Raw genomic sequence first — 16069 nt, forward strand, 5'->3', positions numbered from 1 at the left:
CCTTTCTTCCCCCCGAATCATGTTTATAGACCTCACAGTGTTTTAACACATCTCAAAAATGACTTGATGGAAAACACACTGTTTTCTTCCTCAGCTCTCCAATGTATTGCAGCTAAACCCAAGCAGAACGCTGGTTACACACCACATCTTCCTGCCTCAGCCCCTCTTCTGCTTACCAAATTCCCTGCGGAGCAAGACCAGACAGACATTAGGTTCCAAAGGTAACTAGACCATTGCAACATTTACCAGGCTGTATTTTAAGCAGTGAGCACTGAACCAGGAAGAAAGAATTTAACTCCAGCTGCAGGCAGCAGAACTACGCTACAGACAAATTTGTGCCAAAAGTTTTAGGTGTGAGTTATTAGTATCTGAATACCACACCTCCCCTCTTTCATTATGAAAGGAAGTTCTTGGCCAGAAGAATCATTTTATTAAGCAGCACATAATGCTCCACTGTAGTACATACCGCAGCACAGTTATCATGCTCTATTTCACAGAATTAAAATGAACTATCCTCCAAGCAGGAGAAATCTTCGTATCAAAGATTCAAACGCCATAGGCTCTGATGCCACCGAAAGAGATTCTTTTAATTTCTGATATGCCTCTGAACAGACCAAGACTTTACGAGCTGCAATGAAAAGTGAATCAGACTTTGATTCCTGAAATGGGCAGAAGTCACTAGAAGAGTCCGAGCCAACAGCAGTTTTGAAAACCTAGGCATGGCAGGCTTTTCGCAGAGCCTGGCGGTGGTCTGTGGAGGAGAGAATGCATTTCAAATGAATCAGTGCTTCTCTACCTGAACACTGAAACGCAGGGGTAAGAAAGGGAAGCAAAGGGATCCCTGGGACTGACTGTAACATAAAGCACCTCTCCCGTTTGAACAAGCTCCGAAGATGTAAGACCCTCCCCAGTCAGAGGAGGGCTGCACACAGAGCAAACGCCCCCTTCTACCTCAAGTACTCACCCACTCTAATTCTTATTTCTATTACCAATTTACTTGAAGAGGGTTTGTGCCCTCAGTCTGAAATTCTCCACTGGAGACCTAGGAGCAGGAGACAGAGCTGAGCAGCACCCTCTGCTCAGCTAACACGTCCCCGGTTGTGTCCTGGAGCAGCACCAGGTCAGCCAAACCCCTGAGCAGCGCAGGCACTGCAGCGCATCCCTTTGGTACCGTAGGGCACCACGGCCTCTAGCATCAGCATTTAGGGCACGGAAAGCCCGGGCAGACCCCGAATAAAACATCCCCTTAAACAAGGGACAAAGTTCCCTTAAATCCTTATCAAAACAAGACCCAAAATGCCAGATCATCTACATGGAAGCACTGTCGATAAAAATCCGTATATCAGGAAATGGTATTCCTATAATATGATGCTGTTCTGCCACTAGGCTTCATGTTATTCCTTAATTTCTACCCTACCTACCCTTAAGTGTAGCCTCGCTCACACCATGTGTTCACTGCAGAAGCTATACCTAAATCTTCTCTCAGAAGGTGGCCAAATCGACCTTACTCTCCCAAGCCAGAGTCTCACTGTGCTCTGTCCTCTCAGCACGAAAACGGCTGGGCACAGGCAGTAACCGATACCAGAGTGCCATCTATAGCTATTTCACACGACTTCGCAGCAAAGCGGAGTACAAAATGCACACACACACTCATTCCCCTTCCTGGCATTAGGAATACCTCTCAGAGAAACTTCTGTCACTGAGGTCTGGAGAATAAGATAATTTAATCATAGCAAAAGATGTAACAGGGGCTGCCCTAAGAGGGGGTCTTACTTCTCCTGGAGTGAGAGGCAGAGCGTGGGGAATAAAGCCCCTCTCCCCACTCTCCCCTAAAAAGGAGAGGCAGAGCATATGCATACAGCCCACTGATTTCTGCTGAGGTGGCCCAAAGCCAGCTTATAAAACAGGCCTGTTGCAGCTATAATACATCTTCTCATTTAATACTGTGTGAAAAGATGCTAGAACAGGTTTGCATTTTTAGGGCCAGGAACTAAGCATAAAGCAAAAAGAGATGGAAACGGCATTCTCCCCTCAGCGCACACCCCAGAACCGATAAGTGAGCCACCTCCAGCAGTGCTTCCCAAGGGAAACTGAGTTCCTGGAGAGGTGTTTCACAGCGGTGCTGAGCTGACCCCTCCAGACAGAAAGGCTTACGGCTAACCCCAGCAACGCAGCCTGAGGAAACGGGTTGTCAACAGGTGATGTGGCAGATGGCATCCTTGCCCCCTTCCGCCTCTGCCACCGAGCCGCCCTGTGCTAGCTGCGGCCAGCAAATCCGTACAGCCACCCCCCTCCCCGTGCACACCCAAGCACTGCTGCTGCCAGGCACGGCGAGAGCCCTCAGTGGCACTCTGCCGATTCCCTCCACCACCCCTTTGGGGTCACAACACAACCCATCTCACGCGAGTAATTCCAGGCTCCACTGCACACCTGTCTCTAGCTGACCTAGCCAAACCAAAACCCCATCACTTCGGAGTCAGACAACCCCACCTACACATCCTGACCGAGACGGCAAAGCGCTGTCAGGCGTCTGCTGTCAGGAACTGCCAAGGAAGAGTTACGCAGCTCTTTCCAGGGGTTGCGTGCAGCATTCCCACCCAGCCGCGCTCCACCTCGGAACACGGGGGAACCTTCCTGCCGGGACTCAGCTCTTCAGAAGATCCTCTGCCCCTGTGCTAACGTGGCTGTCCAGCAGGGCTCCTCTGTACCCGTTAAGGGACCACACAGGTTCTTGTTACTAGTCAGTGAGCTTCTACCAGGCTACGGGGCACCGCTGTGGGACCACACGCACACCCGCCGCTCCTGGTGGTGCAAGGGACACAGGCAGCAGACCCCCCCGGGGAGGAAGAGGCCTCTCCTCTCCATCACAGAGCTGCCTTGTGGGAAGGTTCACCACAAATACGCTAGTTAGCGTACCTGCGCTAAGACTTGGAAGCAGGCTGTTCCTTTTTACACTTGCTTGTTGGTAGCATCTATTTTGATTAACAGTTCATTTATTAGGGTTTGGGGTTTACACATGCCACTGGCAAGGATCCACACTGGGTCACTACAGCAGCTCAGTCTTGCCTAACTGGAAAGTAAAGTGCAGCGCAGAGTTTACACATGTACAGCGATGGAGAGACGTGCAGAGATCGCAGCTTAGGCGAAGACAGTTCGCCAGTACAGGCCATGCTTTAGAACGCTGGTCTGTGAAAAATTCAGGTAAGGCAGTTAAATTAGAGCATGCTGCATACAAAAAGCTACAAAGCAGATTTTACTTACTCTGGAGGAAAGCAACATTTTTCACTAAGGAGTTGATGAGCAGTTGTGGGTTGATTTTTCTTTTTCTTTTTTTAAAGCAGGTTGATGATGAAAAAAAAAAATCTCAGAACAGTATGACTATCATGAGAATGATTTCTAAAGCAGGAAGCATGACAGCCCCACACCCACAACAGCAGAAGCAGCTGCCACATGCAAGTTGTCAGCCACACACTGCAGGTCTGATCCTGCGTTAAAGCTACTTGGAGCTTTGACATTGTCTTCAATGCAGTGAACTACACAATGCAGAATTAGCTAAAAGCCCAGTGTAAGAGAGGAAAAACAAATGGGTGGTATTACCCAAGTCAGAAGGTATTTCACATCCTCATCTCAAAGCAGGAACTGCTATGATAGAACCCAGCCTGAACAGAAGTACCAGGACCACCACCACTTACACTCGGGATCTGCAGCACTAAGGATCCCACCAATAACAGTAATTAAAACAACCTCTAACCTCATCTGAAGTTCCCTGCAACATGGCTTCAGTGCCTCCCAGATCTGAATGCTGGAAGAGAAATTTCTTCTTGATGCTAAGGGAAAAAAGAAAAATCAGAGCAGGTTGTTTCAATTTTAGCTGGAACATTTCCACCTGCCCACCTCTCTTCTGCACGAAGCCTTTCCAAGTTCAGTGGAAGTCCACGCCTGGCTTTAAGCACAGGCAACATAGGAAGCTGCTGGGTGTCAGGAAGACTTTCATAGCCCCTTTGCCTCTGTTACCGCTGTGGAAAGCCAACCCGCTGCTGCTAGCTGAGAGAGGATCAGAGTAGGGGCAGCTGACTGTAGTGCTGGACCAGCAGTAATCATAGCCTCTGACCCTGCCGCTCCACCAGGTAAGGAAACAGCAAACCCAGCTTCCCAGGAGGGCATCTGTGGGCAGCACAGCCCACACGGGGGAAGCATTTTGCCTGCATTTGAAGAAGCTTGGAGCAACTCTGCCTTACCAAAAGGCAAAAACCAAGTGGCAGCACCCCACTGTCCCTGAGCAAGGCAGCATCTCCCCTGCTTGCAGGGACCGCTAGGGAGAAGAGATCCTTTCTTTTGCAGAGGTCAGGGCAGCAAGCAGCTGTTCCCAAAAAAGCAACAGCAATGCCAGAGCCTGCATAGCCTGGTCACACTGTGAAAAGAGCAAAAGCAGTGCAGGAGGGGAAAAATAATGAATTATAAGGATTGCTCCACTTTGGGCACGGCTACATGCCGTAAATTCCTCGTTACATGTCAGTTACCCCCACGGCTCTACACGGACAGCCTGGTATCACAATCGCCTTTCCTGACTTGGGCAGAGTCCGGCTGCAGGCAGCTGCCCATCAGCACACCAGCGACCGCTGGTGCTACACGGGTTACCCTGCTGCAGGGCTCTAGATTCCGCCCTGAACCGAACCCATTACACAGTATAAAATATGCTAAGATATTTTCAATGCAGAGAGCTTTCAGTGCTGTAGGAACAGCCTTGCTTTCCACCCATTAGCACATTGAAATCTGCACAGCAAGCCTGTCAAACAAAGCAGCTGATCTCTGGCTCTCCTACACCTCTCCTCAGATGGAAGAGCTTCAATTATGTGGCATGCCTGCAGGATTCGAGAGTTAAAAGAGCTGCTGCTATATCACATACTTTAACCTTTTGCCTTCCTCTAGGCACTGCGTAAGATCTGATGTACTAGTCTGTTCATTTTCACATGATGGCTCAATGCAAAAGGTTGCCCTCGGAGTTTTTCACAGCAGAGGTGTAGGAGTACAAAACCAGAAAACTACTTAATTACTTATTCCCTGCCCCTACATTTTCAGGCTGGCAAGACAAGCGATAGAAAAGATTTTCTAGGGGCATATGATCAACTGTAGAAAAAAAGGTAATTAAAAGTAACTGCAATGTCCAATTTTACTTAATTTTATACAAGAGCTCTAAGACATTTACATACTTACAATCTTTAGACAAACACGACCACACCCCATGATTTTCACAAGGAAGCATGGAACATCCTTCAAAAAGAGGAGTCAGGAGCATTTGTAGCCCAGCTCAGTTGCTGCTTAGATACCACAATAATGGCCATGCTAAAAGGCCTAATTAACTCCCACTGATTTCAGAGAAGTATCTAAATTAGAGCCAAAACAGGTAAATCAACACGTTACCTTAACTTGCACTCACCTCCTGCTTTCCTCTCGGTCACTCTGGCAACATATCAATTACCACGATACTCAGATTAGCTCCTGTTTCTAAACAAATACTGCAAAGGTGACTCTTTTCCCCTAAAAAGATTCTGCAACACAATTAGCAACATGTGCTAAGCACTTGTAACCCACTGTCACCTTCCAGAAAAATAAATCGAAGGAGCTGTCGGTTCAAACTGTCAAATCTAAACTACTTGACAGCGTACTGAACCCTTAAACTTCTGCTGAGAGCAAGAGACACATCACACACACACATATAGGTCTGCCATCAGAAGTGTCAGACAATAAGACAGCATACAGTCTTGGTTTGTATGCACCAGAAATACATCAGCACAAGAAGCAGAGCGGTGTAAGGTAAGATTTCCTGCAGGAATATTTTAGTTGCCTTGAGCCTGATTTTTATATAATCGTCCCTGACACTTCCAGTAACCTCAACAGATCGTAAGATTAGAGGACCTGTAGAAACGGCACTTCAGGCATCTAAGCATTCACCTGACATGCTTTCACACAAAGAACAAACGACAAGAGTAATCCAGTTTGGAACTTGAGAAGTTCTGCTCCAGAGCTAGCAGGATGAAAGAGGAGCCAGAAGGCCTAGCTCAAGTGCCAAACAGAACACCGGTAGTATCGCACATCATCTGTGAGACGCAGCTTACATCAGGAAGCTAGTCAGGAAAAGTGAGCATGACATCAGGAGTCAAGGCTGGAAATCCTTGTAGGTTAGCTTCACGCCGCACACGAAACCCGCTCTCCACCCCACGTTAGTCTGCCTGCTGCAGACTGCTGACATATTGGCTTACATGCTCTTATGGAACAAACTGAGTCATGCTGCTAAGACTTGAAAATAAACGTTTTCAAAAAAGCTCTGCATTCTGCAGGCAGTACACCCAGTTTCACAAAGCGGAGGCTCACGATACGCACACGCTTGCCCACTTTGCCCCCAGGATTACCTTTGCGCACCAACTCATTTCTGCATGCAAAACGCAGTTGTGAAACAGACAGCTACATGCACTCCACTTTAAGAAAAGAGTTAAGCCTTTTCTTAAAGGCTTCTTTATTCTTAAATTCCTTCAAAACATAAATTAATTTAAACAAATCAGATGCAAAACACCTGCATTTTAAATTAGCATATATTTTACTGTATCAATCACAGCAACCTCATACAGTAAGATACACAAAAATAGAGCATGGTATCACTTCAATTCAACACAATTTTGTACTACAGTATTCCATGACATATATACACAGGACTTTTCTTTTTCAAAGCAAGTATAGTCCCTGCTATGTTCACCGTAAAAATTACGTGGCATCACAGTTTTAGTTATTCACTGTAGTGTGAGTAGCCATATGGAAATTGAACTAGTGAACTAGGAGATACACGGTATAGCAGCCAAACAGGCATGACACTTCAGGAGATGAACAAAAACAAAATAACCACCGAACTGAAAACCACCCTTAGACCGCATTTTAATAATAAAATTGTTTTTAAATTCTTCACTATATACATAATGTATCTACATTTGTGTCATATTTATATATATATATATTTATAAAAATCCATACAAGATTTTGAAAACCTTAAAATCATTCACCTAAACAATATTCACCCCAACCTTCAGGGTCAGCAAGGCAATACTTGCCCGTAACATCATTTTCAGTTGCAGTCGCTCGATTCACAAATTTCCCTGATTGCTAAACACACACCATTCGCTTTGTTTCTTAGTGCAAACTGTACAGTAACTTATTGTTCTCAGCCCTCTGTAAGACTCGGGTTTCATCTTATTTCCATAATACCTCTGACACCCATTTACGGCTAAAATTATTTTAGCTATTTTACAACACTAGCCTATATAGTTTCCCCCTCTACCTAACTCAAGCCCACCCCCACCCAAAAAATGTAAGACAAACAATCATTCATGCATGTTTCTGTCACACAGGGATCAATGGACGTTTAGAAGCCTAGACTTAACAGTGTTTAAAAAAACCCTAAGTGAATAATTTTAGTGCAAAGTGGACTACATGGTTTACATCTCAGCTAGAGTTCTTTACAGATATTTTAAACACATTTAGTTCTGCACATCAGATTAGGTTGCCTGACACCTTGTTCTAACTAGCTAGTTGGAATGAGGAAGTTAGAAGGATGCTGTGGGTTTCCTTTCAATAAAAAACTAAAGCCTGCTCATAATCAGGTGTTGTTTGGGGGTCAAACTGTACAGAGCCTAGCACAACAGAGTCCTGGTTCTCGGCTAGGGTTCCTATGTGCTACGGTAATACAGATAAATATTATCACCTGGTTCACATCCATAACTGATGGATCTACTTTAACAGGAGTCACGAATGAGCTCTGATTTTCAACCAGGCCAGTGCTTTACTTGCTGGACTACACTACAGACTTTGCAGTGAATTTGGAAGCAAGCGTAACATTTATACTTACAATTTCCATAACCACAAAGGAAAAGCGTGCACTGAGAACCAAAATCCTGCAATTCTGAGACAAGACTCCACTTAGACTGGTCGTAGCCTTATCAGAGGGGAAAAAAATGGTAGATTAAAAACCAAAAATTGATCAGAGCCAAGAACATCAGTCTGCCACAGTGACTATAATAAGCTATGAAATACAGTACAAGAAAAAACAAAAAGTCACCTGAACAGATAACCCAGAGAGACTTCATAGTTATAATGATTTTACCACTTTTAAGAACTCAACATATTAAATATTTATTAAAAATAAACTGTTTCCAAATTACCTATTTACAGTACAAAGAACAGTACTCAATACATGTGCAACAGAAAGTAAAGAAAATTAGTACTCATCTGGAAGGACAATACCCTAGGCATAATTTAAGTGACATGAATACAGCTTCACCTTCTTAAAATACCATGAAGTAGAAACCAGTAGGATGATATTGGCAACACCAGAAAATAAAGCACGTATTGTCCAGATTCAGATTATATAAGCTTGAGATAAACAACCGGGAGATAAGGGGAGAAGGAAGAAACGTAAAGACAAAAGGAAGAGATGCTGTGGTGTTTGCATTTTGGAGATCAAGAGATGCAGACACGCTTCAAAAAATAGTCCTTGTTGGCAAAACAAGCCATTCACATATTTCTTGCACATTTTAAAGTCAAACTTTATCAAAAACCGGCAGTAGCTTCATCGCTTATAGGAAACGAGAATGTTAAATTTTCAGACTTTATTTTCAAGCCTTGCGTGGTTTTATTTGGGCAAGAAGATGACTGCAATGCAATAGAAAGATACGATGTCACTTTTCTAAAATGCAACAGCTGCCAAGTTTTAAAGAAAAATGTGCTCTTCTCCCCCATTTAAATTGAAAAGTAATGATCATTTAGGAGTTACCTAAATTATAGCAGCATGAAATCTAATGTATCTGCAGCATCTGTGAAGCCACAAAAATCAAGAACTGGCACCTGATCACTGAACCATAGTTCCAAATTTTTGGACGTGTCATTTTTGTAAGAGGTCAGTGTATTTTCCTATCAGTGGAGTCAGTACATTAGTTAGGATAGCCCTTTCCCCTCCTCCCCCTTTCCTTCCCCTCCAAAACAGACTAATCAAGTCTATCTATAAACTACATGGGACAGCTGGGACGATTTATAGTTTAACTGATTGTTAGGCATGAATCTGTGAATCTCGCTTTTTCTACAGCAGGGATCGTAATAGTAAGCATTGAGGCAAGTGTCACATGAGACTTTTGAGCAAAACGTGCAAGTGTTTGCAGCTCCAGATCGGTTACAAAAGCCGCAGCGCGAGGTGCCTGAAGGTTTGGATTTTGAACTGAACTGAGCAGCTCTCTCTTGACTCTGAGTCTGTGATGTGTACTGAGATTTCTCCCTTAAACCAGACGCAGGAGACAAGCCATCATTTGGAAGTGGTTTGATTGAATAGGCGCTCTGTTTCACCGCCGGGTATTCCTGCCTAGAGTTGAATAGATTGTCACACTTTTGGCAAACAGAAGTGCCACAAGGTACGCCACAGTTTTGGCACTTGAGGGAAGCTGTCTCTTTGGCTAGGTGGGTACGTTTGTGGTAAACGGGGTTGGCATCGTTTTTTAACAGCCATACATCGGGCTTAATAGCTTCTTGCCTTTTAAAATTTAACATACTTCTAGAATCAGGATCAGTATATAAATCTAAGTCCTCTTGAGCAGAAAAATAGGAGCTGTAAGGGACATTTGTTCTTAGCATGCCATTGTGATGAGACGAAGTTGGCAAGAATTCGTCTGAACACCCATGTGGGGAGCTTGACATCGTCAGAAGAGAGGGTGACGGACGGATAATTTCATCTTTAATGTCATCTTCTGTGTCAACTAAAATCGGTTCTTTCCTGAGACTCAGCGAGCTCATCAAAGGTGGTTTCTTACTTTCCCAATAATTATCATATGTGTCCACTGATTTAGAAGGCTTGCTCACCTTTGGCTTGAAGTAATCTTTAGAGGCCCGTTCACTCGCCGATTTCTGGAGTACCATTCGTGCCATGGAAGTGTTTAAGTTCTCTTTGCACTCTGCACGCCGTTTCATGGCTTCTGAGCAGCCTCTAACATCTTCATTGCTATTTTTCCGTTCATTTATGACATCAATCTCTGAATAGCCTTTTTCCTTCACTTGCAGGTGAATTTCAAGAAGCTGCTCACATTCCACTTTGGCCAGAAAGAGTTCAAATGAAACCATTTTCACTTGAATGGCATCAACCTGCTCTTTGAGCTTATACATTGTTCCCAGTTCTTGGACATAGCCCATGTAGTTCAAAATCTGCCTCACATCATCTTCAGTTAGAGCAGACTTTACATAATAAACAAAGGGTCCAGTGTAGGTCTAAGAGGGGAGGGGGGAATAAAAGGAAAACTAGGTTACACATTCAGTGGTGGACTGGATGTTCAGATAATTCAGTGACAGATACGATATAATTAAACAGAATAATGACAGTGAACACATGCAACTCCCATGGCAAGATGAACTCCATTTCTGCATCCCTCCTGTTCAGCAGATGGAAATTCCACATGAGGCAAATTCAAAGTAGGAGAGTTTTCATTCAAATTGAAATCCTGATTAGCATAATGTCCTCCCTGATGATTTAAATCACTATGCTATACACTGACGTTAACTTTTATGGTACCAGACGTGTTTGCATTTACAAGCAAGTGTACCATGAAAGGTAAAAAAGCAGAGATCTCACAGATTGCCCCTGGACAGGGGCTAGCTAGAGGTAACAGGGACTTGGAATTACTGCGGGAGTACCGAAGTCCTCTTCAACGTAGCCTTAAGTATACTTGGAGTGCGCACCTTTTTGTGTACTATTACTATGAATTTAAAATGTCTGTTTTATTTAATTTTATATTAGGTCAAGAACTTCCACTAAAAATCCCCAAAAACAGAGAGACAAGTTTGTGCCAGTTGAAGCACCCTTAGCACCTGGCACACCTCAGGTATGCTCTTAACCCAGTTCAAACTGTTTTGGACTGCAGGCAAGAGTAGCCTGCCCATCACTTCTTTGTATAGAACAAGTACTGGGTCCACAGTGCACAACCCAAGTCAATAACAGCGGTGCAAGAGATATCCTCGGTGGATCAGACAGCTTTTCAAAGGCCAGAACTTACGCATAATGATGAAGATGATTTATGGAGAGATCTTGAAGAAGATCCCTTGGGGAAACAGAGAACTCTGAAGTGTTCTAACAACATTCAAATTCTCTGCTAGATAGTGAAATAGTGTCTTTTTAAGAAAAGCAAACAAAAGTACCCATCACTAGTGCACACAACCTGCAAATGACTTTAGACACGTATACCACTAGTGTTTTTATCCAGCTTTCAAGTCTCAACACTGTTCTTGTAAGTCACCTGCAGCACTCATTACTGAAATGCTGCACCGGTTTTGAATAAGCATGTAAGAACAGGCAGAAGATAAAATAGAAAGATCAACAACAGAGGACTCACTGACTTCCAGCACCCAAGCCAAGCAATGTAAAAGTCCTTACTTTTCCCTATGAGATCCTGGCATAGGTAAATAATTTGAAAGTACGTTAAAAATCAAAACTTCATTAATCATAATAACTGACAAGCAGATAAAAATATTCTGGAAACAATTCTTTCAGAGAAGTTCCTTTACCATTATCATGTAACTTGTGGGAACCTCAGCAAGGCACCCACTTGAAAGCACGCACTGGTTGTCAGTACCTGTGCTCCACTAACACCTGTTGCAAGACAAAAAAAAGCAAGCTTTGGGCTTAAACACAGCTTGACCACCCCTGATGATAGCGAAAGCATCTCCAACTAGAAATTAAGGCACTGCAGCAGAGTAGGCTGGACAAAAACCTTAAATAAACTCTTCCTCTATTTTATGGTTATTTATCAAATATACATAAATTTACATATGATTCTTTCATGGGTTAAGTATAGGTGCAGATAGCGCTTGTAACCTCTGCTCTCGGGATACTCTCATCAGCACAAACTTCACTTATTTTACACAGAAACTCCTACAGCTTGTTTACCAGCTGTGTATAGACAAATATATACATCATGCTAATAGGTGGGAAAAAAGAAGTCTTCAAAGGATATGCATGAAATGTGTAAAAAGAAAGAAAACCAAATCATGTTTTCACTAGGGCCACACATAAAATGTCTTACCTTAATATTTTTGAACTCCTTTTTCCAGGGGTAGAGAAAGAGGTTAATTCCAACCGTCTCGAGCATGCTGAACGCATTATGGAGAGAATGTAAACTTGAGGATTTCACAGATCTCAGTGAGTTTTCAGCCATCTCGTAAAATTTTATCAACCGGAATCTATAAAAGGGATCAATTTTGGGAAGGCAAAGTAAGGCTGCCGCTGCCACTCGCAAATACTCATCGTTAATGGGACTCTGCTTGTTGTCAGAGGCATTCAGTTTGCATTCGTGGAACTGTACATACTTCCTAAATAAATCGTCTTTATATTTTGTATCCATTGAAATCAGTTCTTATCTCGCACTTGGGCAGCTACCTCGTCTCTTTCATGGTTATTCGTCAGTAGGTTGATTATCTGGCCTTAAGAATCTTCAGTAATGGCAACTATTCTGGAATAAAAATTGAAAACAAAGACAAGTCATCAGAGTTGCATAAATCCCAGCTGTCCACAGCATCTATCTGCTTCACAGGATTCTATAAAATGGTTCACAGAGCAGCAGCTCCAGAACAGCCTCTTCAGGTTTCTGAAAAAGCGCAAGAGTCTACAGAAATGCTGTTGTCCTGCTTTTCACTGTCATTCTCTGCTCTTCTTCCCATTATCCACCTAAAACAGCACAACAAACCTACATCGAGCAGGGGACCGAGAGTCTGATACAACAAACCCGGAGTGGGCTCAAGTCCAGACCAAGGGTTCCTTGGCTTAGGGAACCAAGGCAGAAGTAACTCAGAGCAAAAAACTGAAAGGAGAAGCATGAGTTTTTTAGGGTCTCTTCTCTGTGTTTTATTTTGCCCTTTCAGTTCAAACAACTTACACAAACATTATTTTAATCAGTCACTGCTTTGTTTGTTTGTTTTGGGTTTTTCACCCTGCACAGGGATACAAAGATTTAAAACAATCCCACAAAGAAGTTTCATTTTGCTCAACTTGGGAAAGCATCTACTTTTTTTTTTCTCCTCTAGTAGCACAGGACTGCCCATAGACCGAGCACATTAGTTAACTCTGCCTCTCCATTTCTAACATTTTCTAGGCTTTTGGTTGGCACTCACACTGCACCTGATGGCACGCCCAGGCCGTCACTGTGCTGGGAGAGTTCTGCAGCCACCCAACAGCAAACAGACTGCCCTGAACACACAAAGTACAGCCAAAGTTTCAGCTGAATGCTGGCAGCTGCGAAGATTATAATCATTTCAGCAGTAAGCTACACCTGCTGTTTTTAGCTGCTTTATTAGAACAGAGCAAAATCATTCTGTTTTTACATCATGTACATTTTTTGATTGCTTGGACAGTTGCTTTTTTGTAAATACTGATCTGTGTTTTCACCTCACTGAGCTCACGTATTACACAGAAAAAGCTGGTGACAAGAGAAGCTTCCTAATGCTACTTTACCAAAACTAAGGTAACTAACAGGCTAACAGACTCCATCTCGGCTGCCTGAGGAAGTTGTGATCAAAAAGGAGACCAAAGGCTTTGTTTTTTAAATCAAAACGCAATTAGCCCTTACAGACTTCCCAACTGCGAACCGAAGGGAGGGGAGGCGGGGGAAATCAATGCACTGTTTCGGTTATAGTCAGTCTGAAACGGCGCTTTAGAAAAGACTTTCCACCCAATATTAATTGCAGCTGCTAGAATACTGATCAATGCCCCCACACACTCCTGTTAAAATGAAAATCACTGTTAAGAGCAAAATTAACTGAATGAAAGGAACCGTAACACATAATAGATAGCGGGGGACGATGACGACCCACAAACCAACAACCAAGAGGCCAGGAAAACAAACAAACAAAAAATGAACAGCCTAGCAGTTAATATTACTTGATGAAAGGCTGCACCTAATGGCAACCCCATGTGGGAAAAGTTAACTAGCAGTTCAATTTCTGCTCAAAGGCACACTGCTCTCGGTCTTTCCAGAACCAGGAGCTGCACTGATGTCAAGAGACAAGCTGTGAATCACAGGAAGTGTGGAGTTCTAAATTAACATCTGAGCATAAGGGACAGGAGCAAACCCTTCTCGCTCCCCAGATCTCTCCTCCGTAAGTTCTGCAAGAAGTCATCTGCGGACAAAGACAACAGAACGTCTGCTCCTCAGCGAGAAGAGCTCCACGACAGAATTTCAGAGAAAGATCTTTGTCTGGCACATCAGTAACACACCCCCAGGACAAGGAATGATCCTGTGCTGACAAGGAGCTGGATGAAGTATTACATTTTTTCCACCTCCGCTGTTAATAACTACTAAACAAAAGCACTTGGTTACATGTACAAAACATCAGGACTAGGGAAGTCCCCAGGTGAAAGTCCTTCATCAAGGTCCTATGGGCTGCGACACTCAAAGCCACCGCCAGCTCCGATTTTGCCTCGTGGCTGGTGCAGGAGCCAGCCTTCGCGCAGCTGAAAGGCAAAGCACGACAAACCGAACGCGCCAGCGAGCCTTCGCAGCGTGGGTCCTCCACACGCAGGGCTTCCAGAGGCAAAACATCCCCGTGCCAGGCAGGCTCCGAGGGGCCAACACCGTGGTTAGGAGGTGCGGGAAAAACCTCGGTATGCGAGCAGCCACGGATAAACGTAGTTTTAAGAAACACACTGGCTGACGGAACAGGTAAGGTAACAAGGCCGTTTTGCCCCAAATTATTGACTGAAAAGGTCAAGATTTCAAAGAGGCGCGAATATTAACAGCTTCTGATCTGAGTCTAGTTCCCGCTGGTGAGCAAGAAAACGCTCCTATCCCTCTCCCGGGCCAAACCCTCGGTTGAGGGAAGCAGCCGCGCCGCCTGCCCCGGGCCGCTCGGCAGGACAAACACCTTCCCGGCAGGAAGGGGGGAACACAGGGCGGGCACAGCCTCCTCCTCGCCCACACACGCCAGGCTTTCACCGAGCATTTGGGAAGAAAACCACCTCCAACAGAGCGGCGACTGAACCGCCCGAGCGGGCGCCGCGCCGCGGGCACGGCGGGCTCACGGCACGGGGAGCTCCCGCCCGGCGCCACCCCGCAACGCGACCCGCACACCGACACCTGCTGCGGGGGCGCGGGGCCCGGCTGGGACAGCGGGGCCGGTGCGAGGAGTCGCGGACGCGGCCCCGGGACGCCGCCCTCACCCCCCCGGCGGGAGCGGCACCCGCCGAGCCCCGGCCCTGCCCCGCGGGGGCTTCCCCAGCCTCCCGCCGCCCCTCCCCTCCCCTCCCCTCGGCCGCCAGCACCGCGCCGGGGGCCAGCGGCCCGGGCGGGCAGAGCCCCGCACCCCGCGGGCCAGGCCCGTCCCTCACCGCTCCGCGCCGCTCCTGCCGCCCGCCGGAAGCGCCCGGTGACCCGGATGCGGACCGCCAACCCCTCGCACGCTCCCGTAGCGGAGCCGCCCCCGCGCCGGGAAGGGCTGCCGGCGGCCAGCGGCGGGGCACGCCCGCCCTCACGGCTCGGCCTCCCGCACCGGCCCAGGGCTGCGGCGGCCAGCGGGAGGGGGCGGCTGACAGCGGCGCCCCGGAACTGGATGACGGGGGGCGGGGCACCGCCTCCTGCCGTCGGGAGCACTTCCGCCGCGTGACGTCAGCGGGGCGGTGGCGAGGGGGCGGGGCGATCGTCTCAGGGCCCGCCCGGCGGCGAGGGCCGGGACCCTCCGGGGTACCGCCGGGCTGAGGGGGCGGCGGGGGGCCCGCAGGCCGCGGGGTCCGGGTCGGGCCCGGGGCGCCTCTCGACCCTGCGCTGTGCCGCCCGTCGGTAACACGGCTCCGTGCGGGAGCGCGGGTGATGCGGGCTGGCGGCGGTGGAGCGCGAGCCCTGCGGCCTGGGCACGGGCGCCTCCCGCCCCTCACCCGCCGGGCCGGGGCCGGGGCCGGGGCAGCGCGGCGCCCGTTTCGTTTCTGCGGGACGCGTTCGTGCGCCAACGGCAACAAAGACCCGGTGTTAAATCGCTGTTCTTGCACAAATGGCTCTTGTGTTGC

The 16069-nt window shown here is 46.5% G+C and overlaps 1 protein-coding gene across 4 annotated transcripts; it reads right to left on the minus strand.

The window, feature by feature from the left end:
* Positions 1-472: 472 nt before the first annotated feature.
* Positions 473-15595, minus strand: SPATA2 (spermatogenesis associated 2). 4 transcript variants are annotated; one of them, XM_064465185.1, is made up of 5 exons: positions 15398-15595; positions 12102-12527; positions 9892-10293; positions 7895-7981; positions 473-628 (listed from the first exon to the last, which is right to left on the minus strand). In XM_064465185.1, the coding sequence occupies exons 2-5, from the start codon at positions 12417-12419 to the stop codon at positions 587-589; spliced, it is 849 nt and encodes a 282-aa protein (XP_064321255.1). In that variant the 5' UTR covers positions 12420-12527; positions 15398-15595; the 3' UTR covers positions 473-586. The 4 variants fall into 4 exon arrangements, with proteins under 4 accessions (XP_064321255.1, XP_064321254.1, XP_064321252.1 ...); XM_064465184.1 differs by lacking the exon at positions 473-628 and having other exon boundaries at positions 6573-7981; positions 15398-15591; XM_064465182.1 differs by lacking the exon at positions 473-628 and having other exon boundaries at positions 7870-10293; positions 15398-15586.
* Between the last annotated feature and the right edge of the window lie 474 nt (positions 15596-16069).

The sequence above is a fragment of the Phalacrocorax carbo genome, chromosome 14 (genome assembly GCF_963921805.1).
Source record: "Phalacrocorax carbo chromosome 14, bPhaCar2.1, whole genome shotgun sequence".
Lineage (NCBI taxonomy): Eukaryota > Metazoa > Chordata > Aves > Suliformes > Phalacrocoracidae > Phalacrocorax > Phalacrocorax carbo.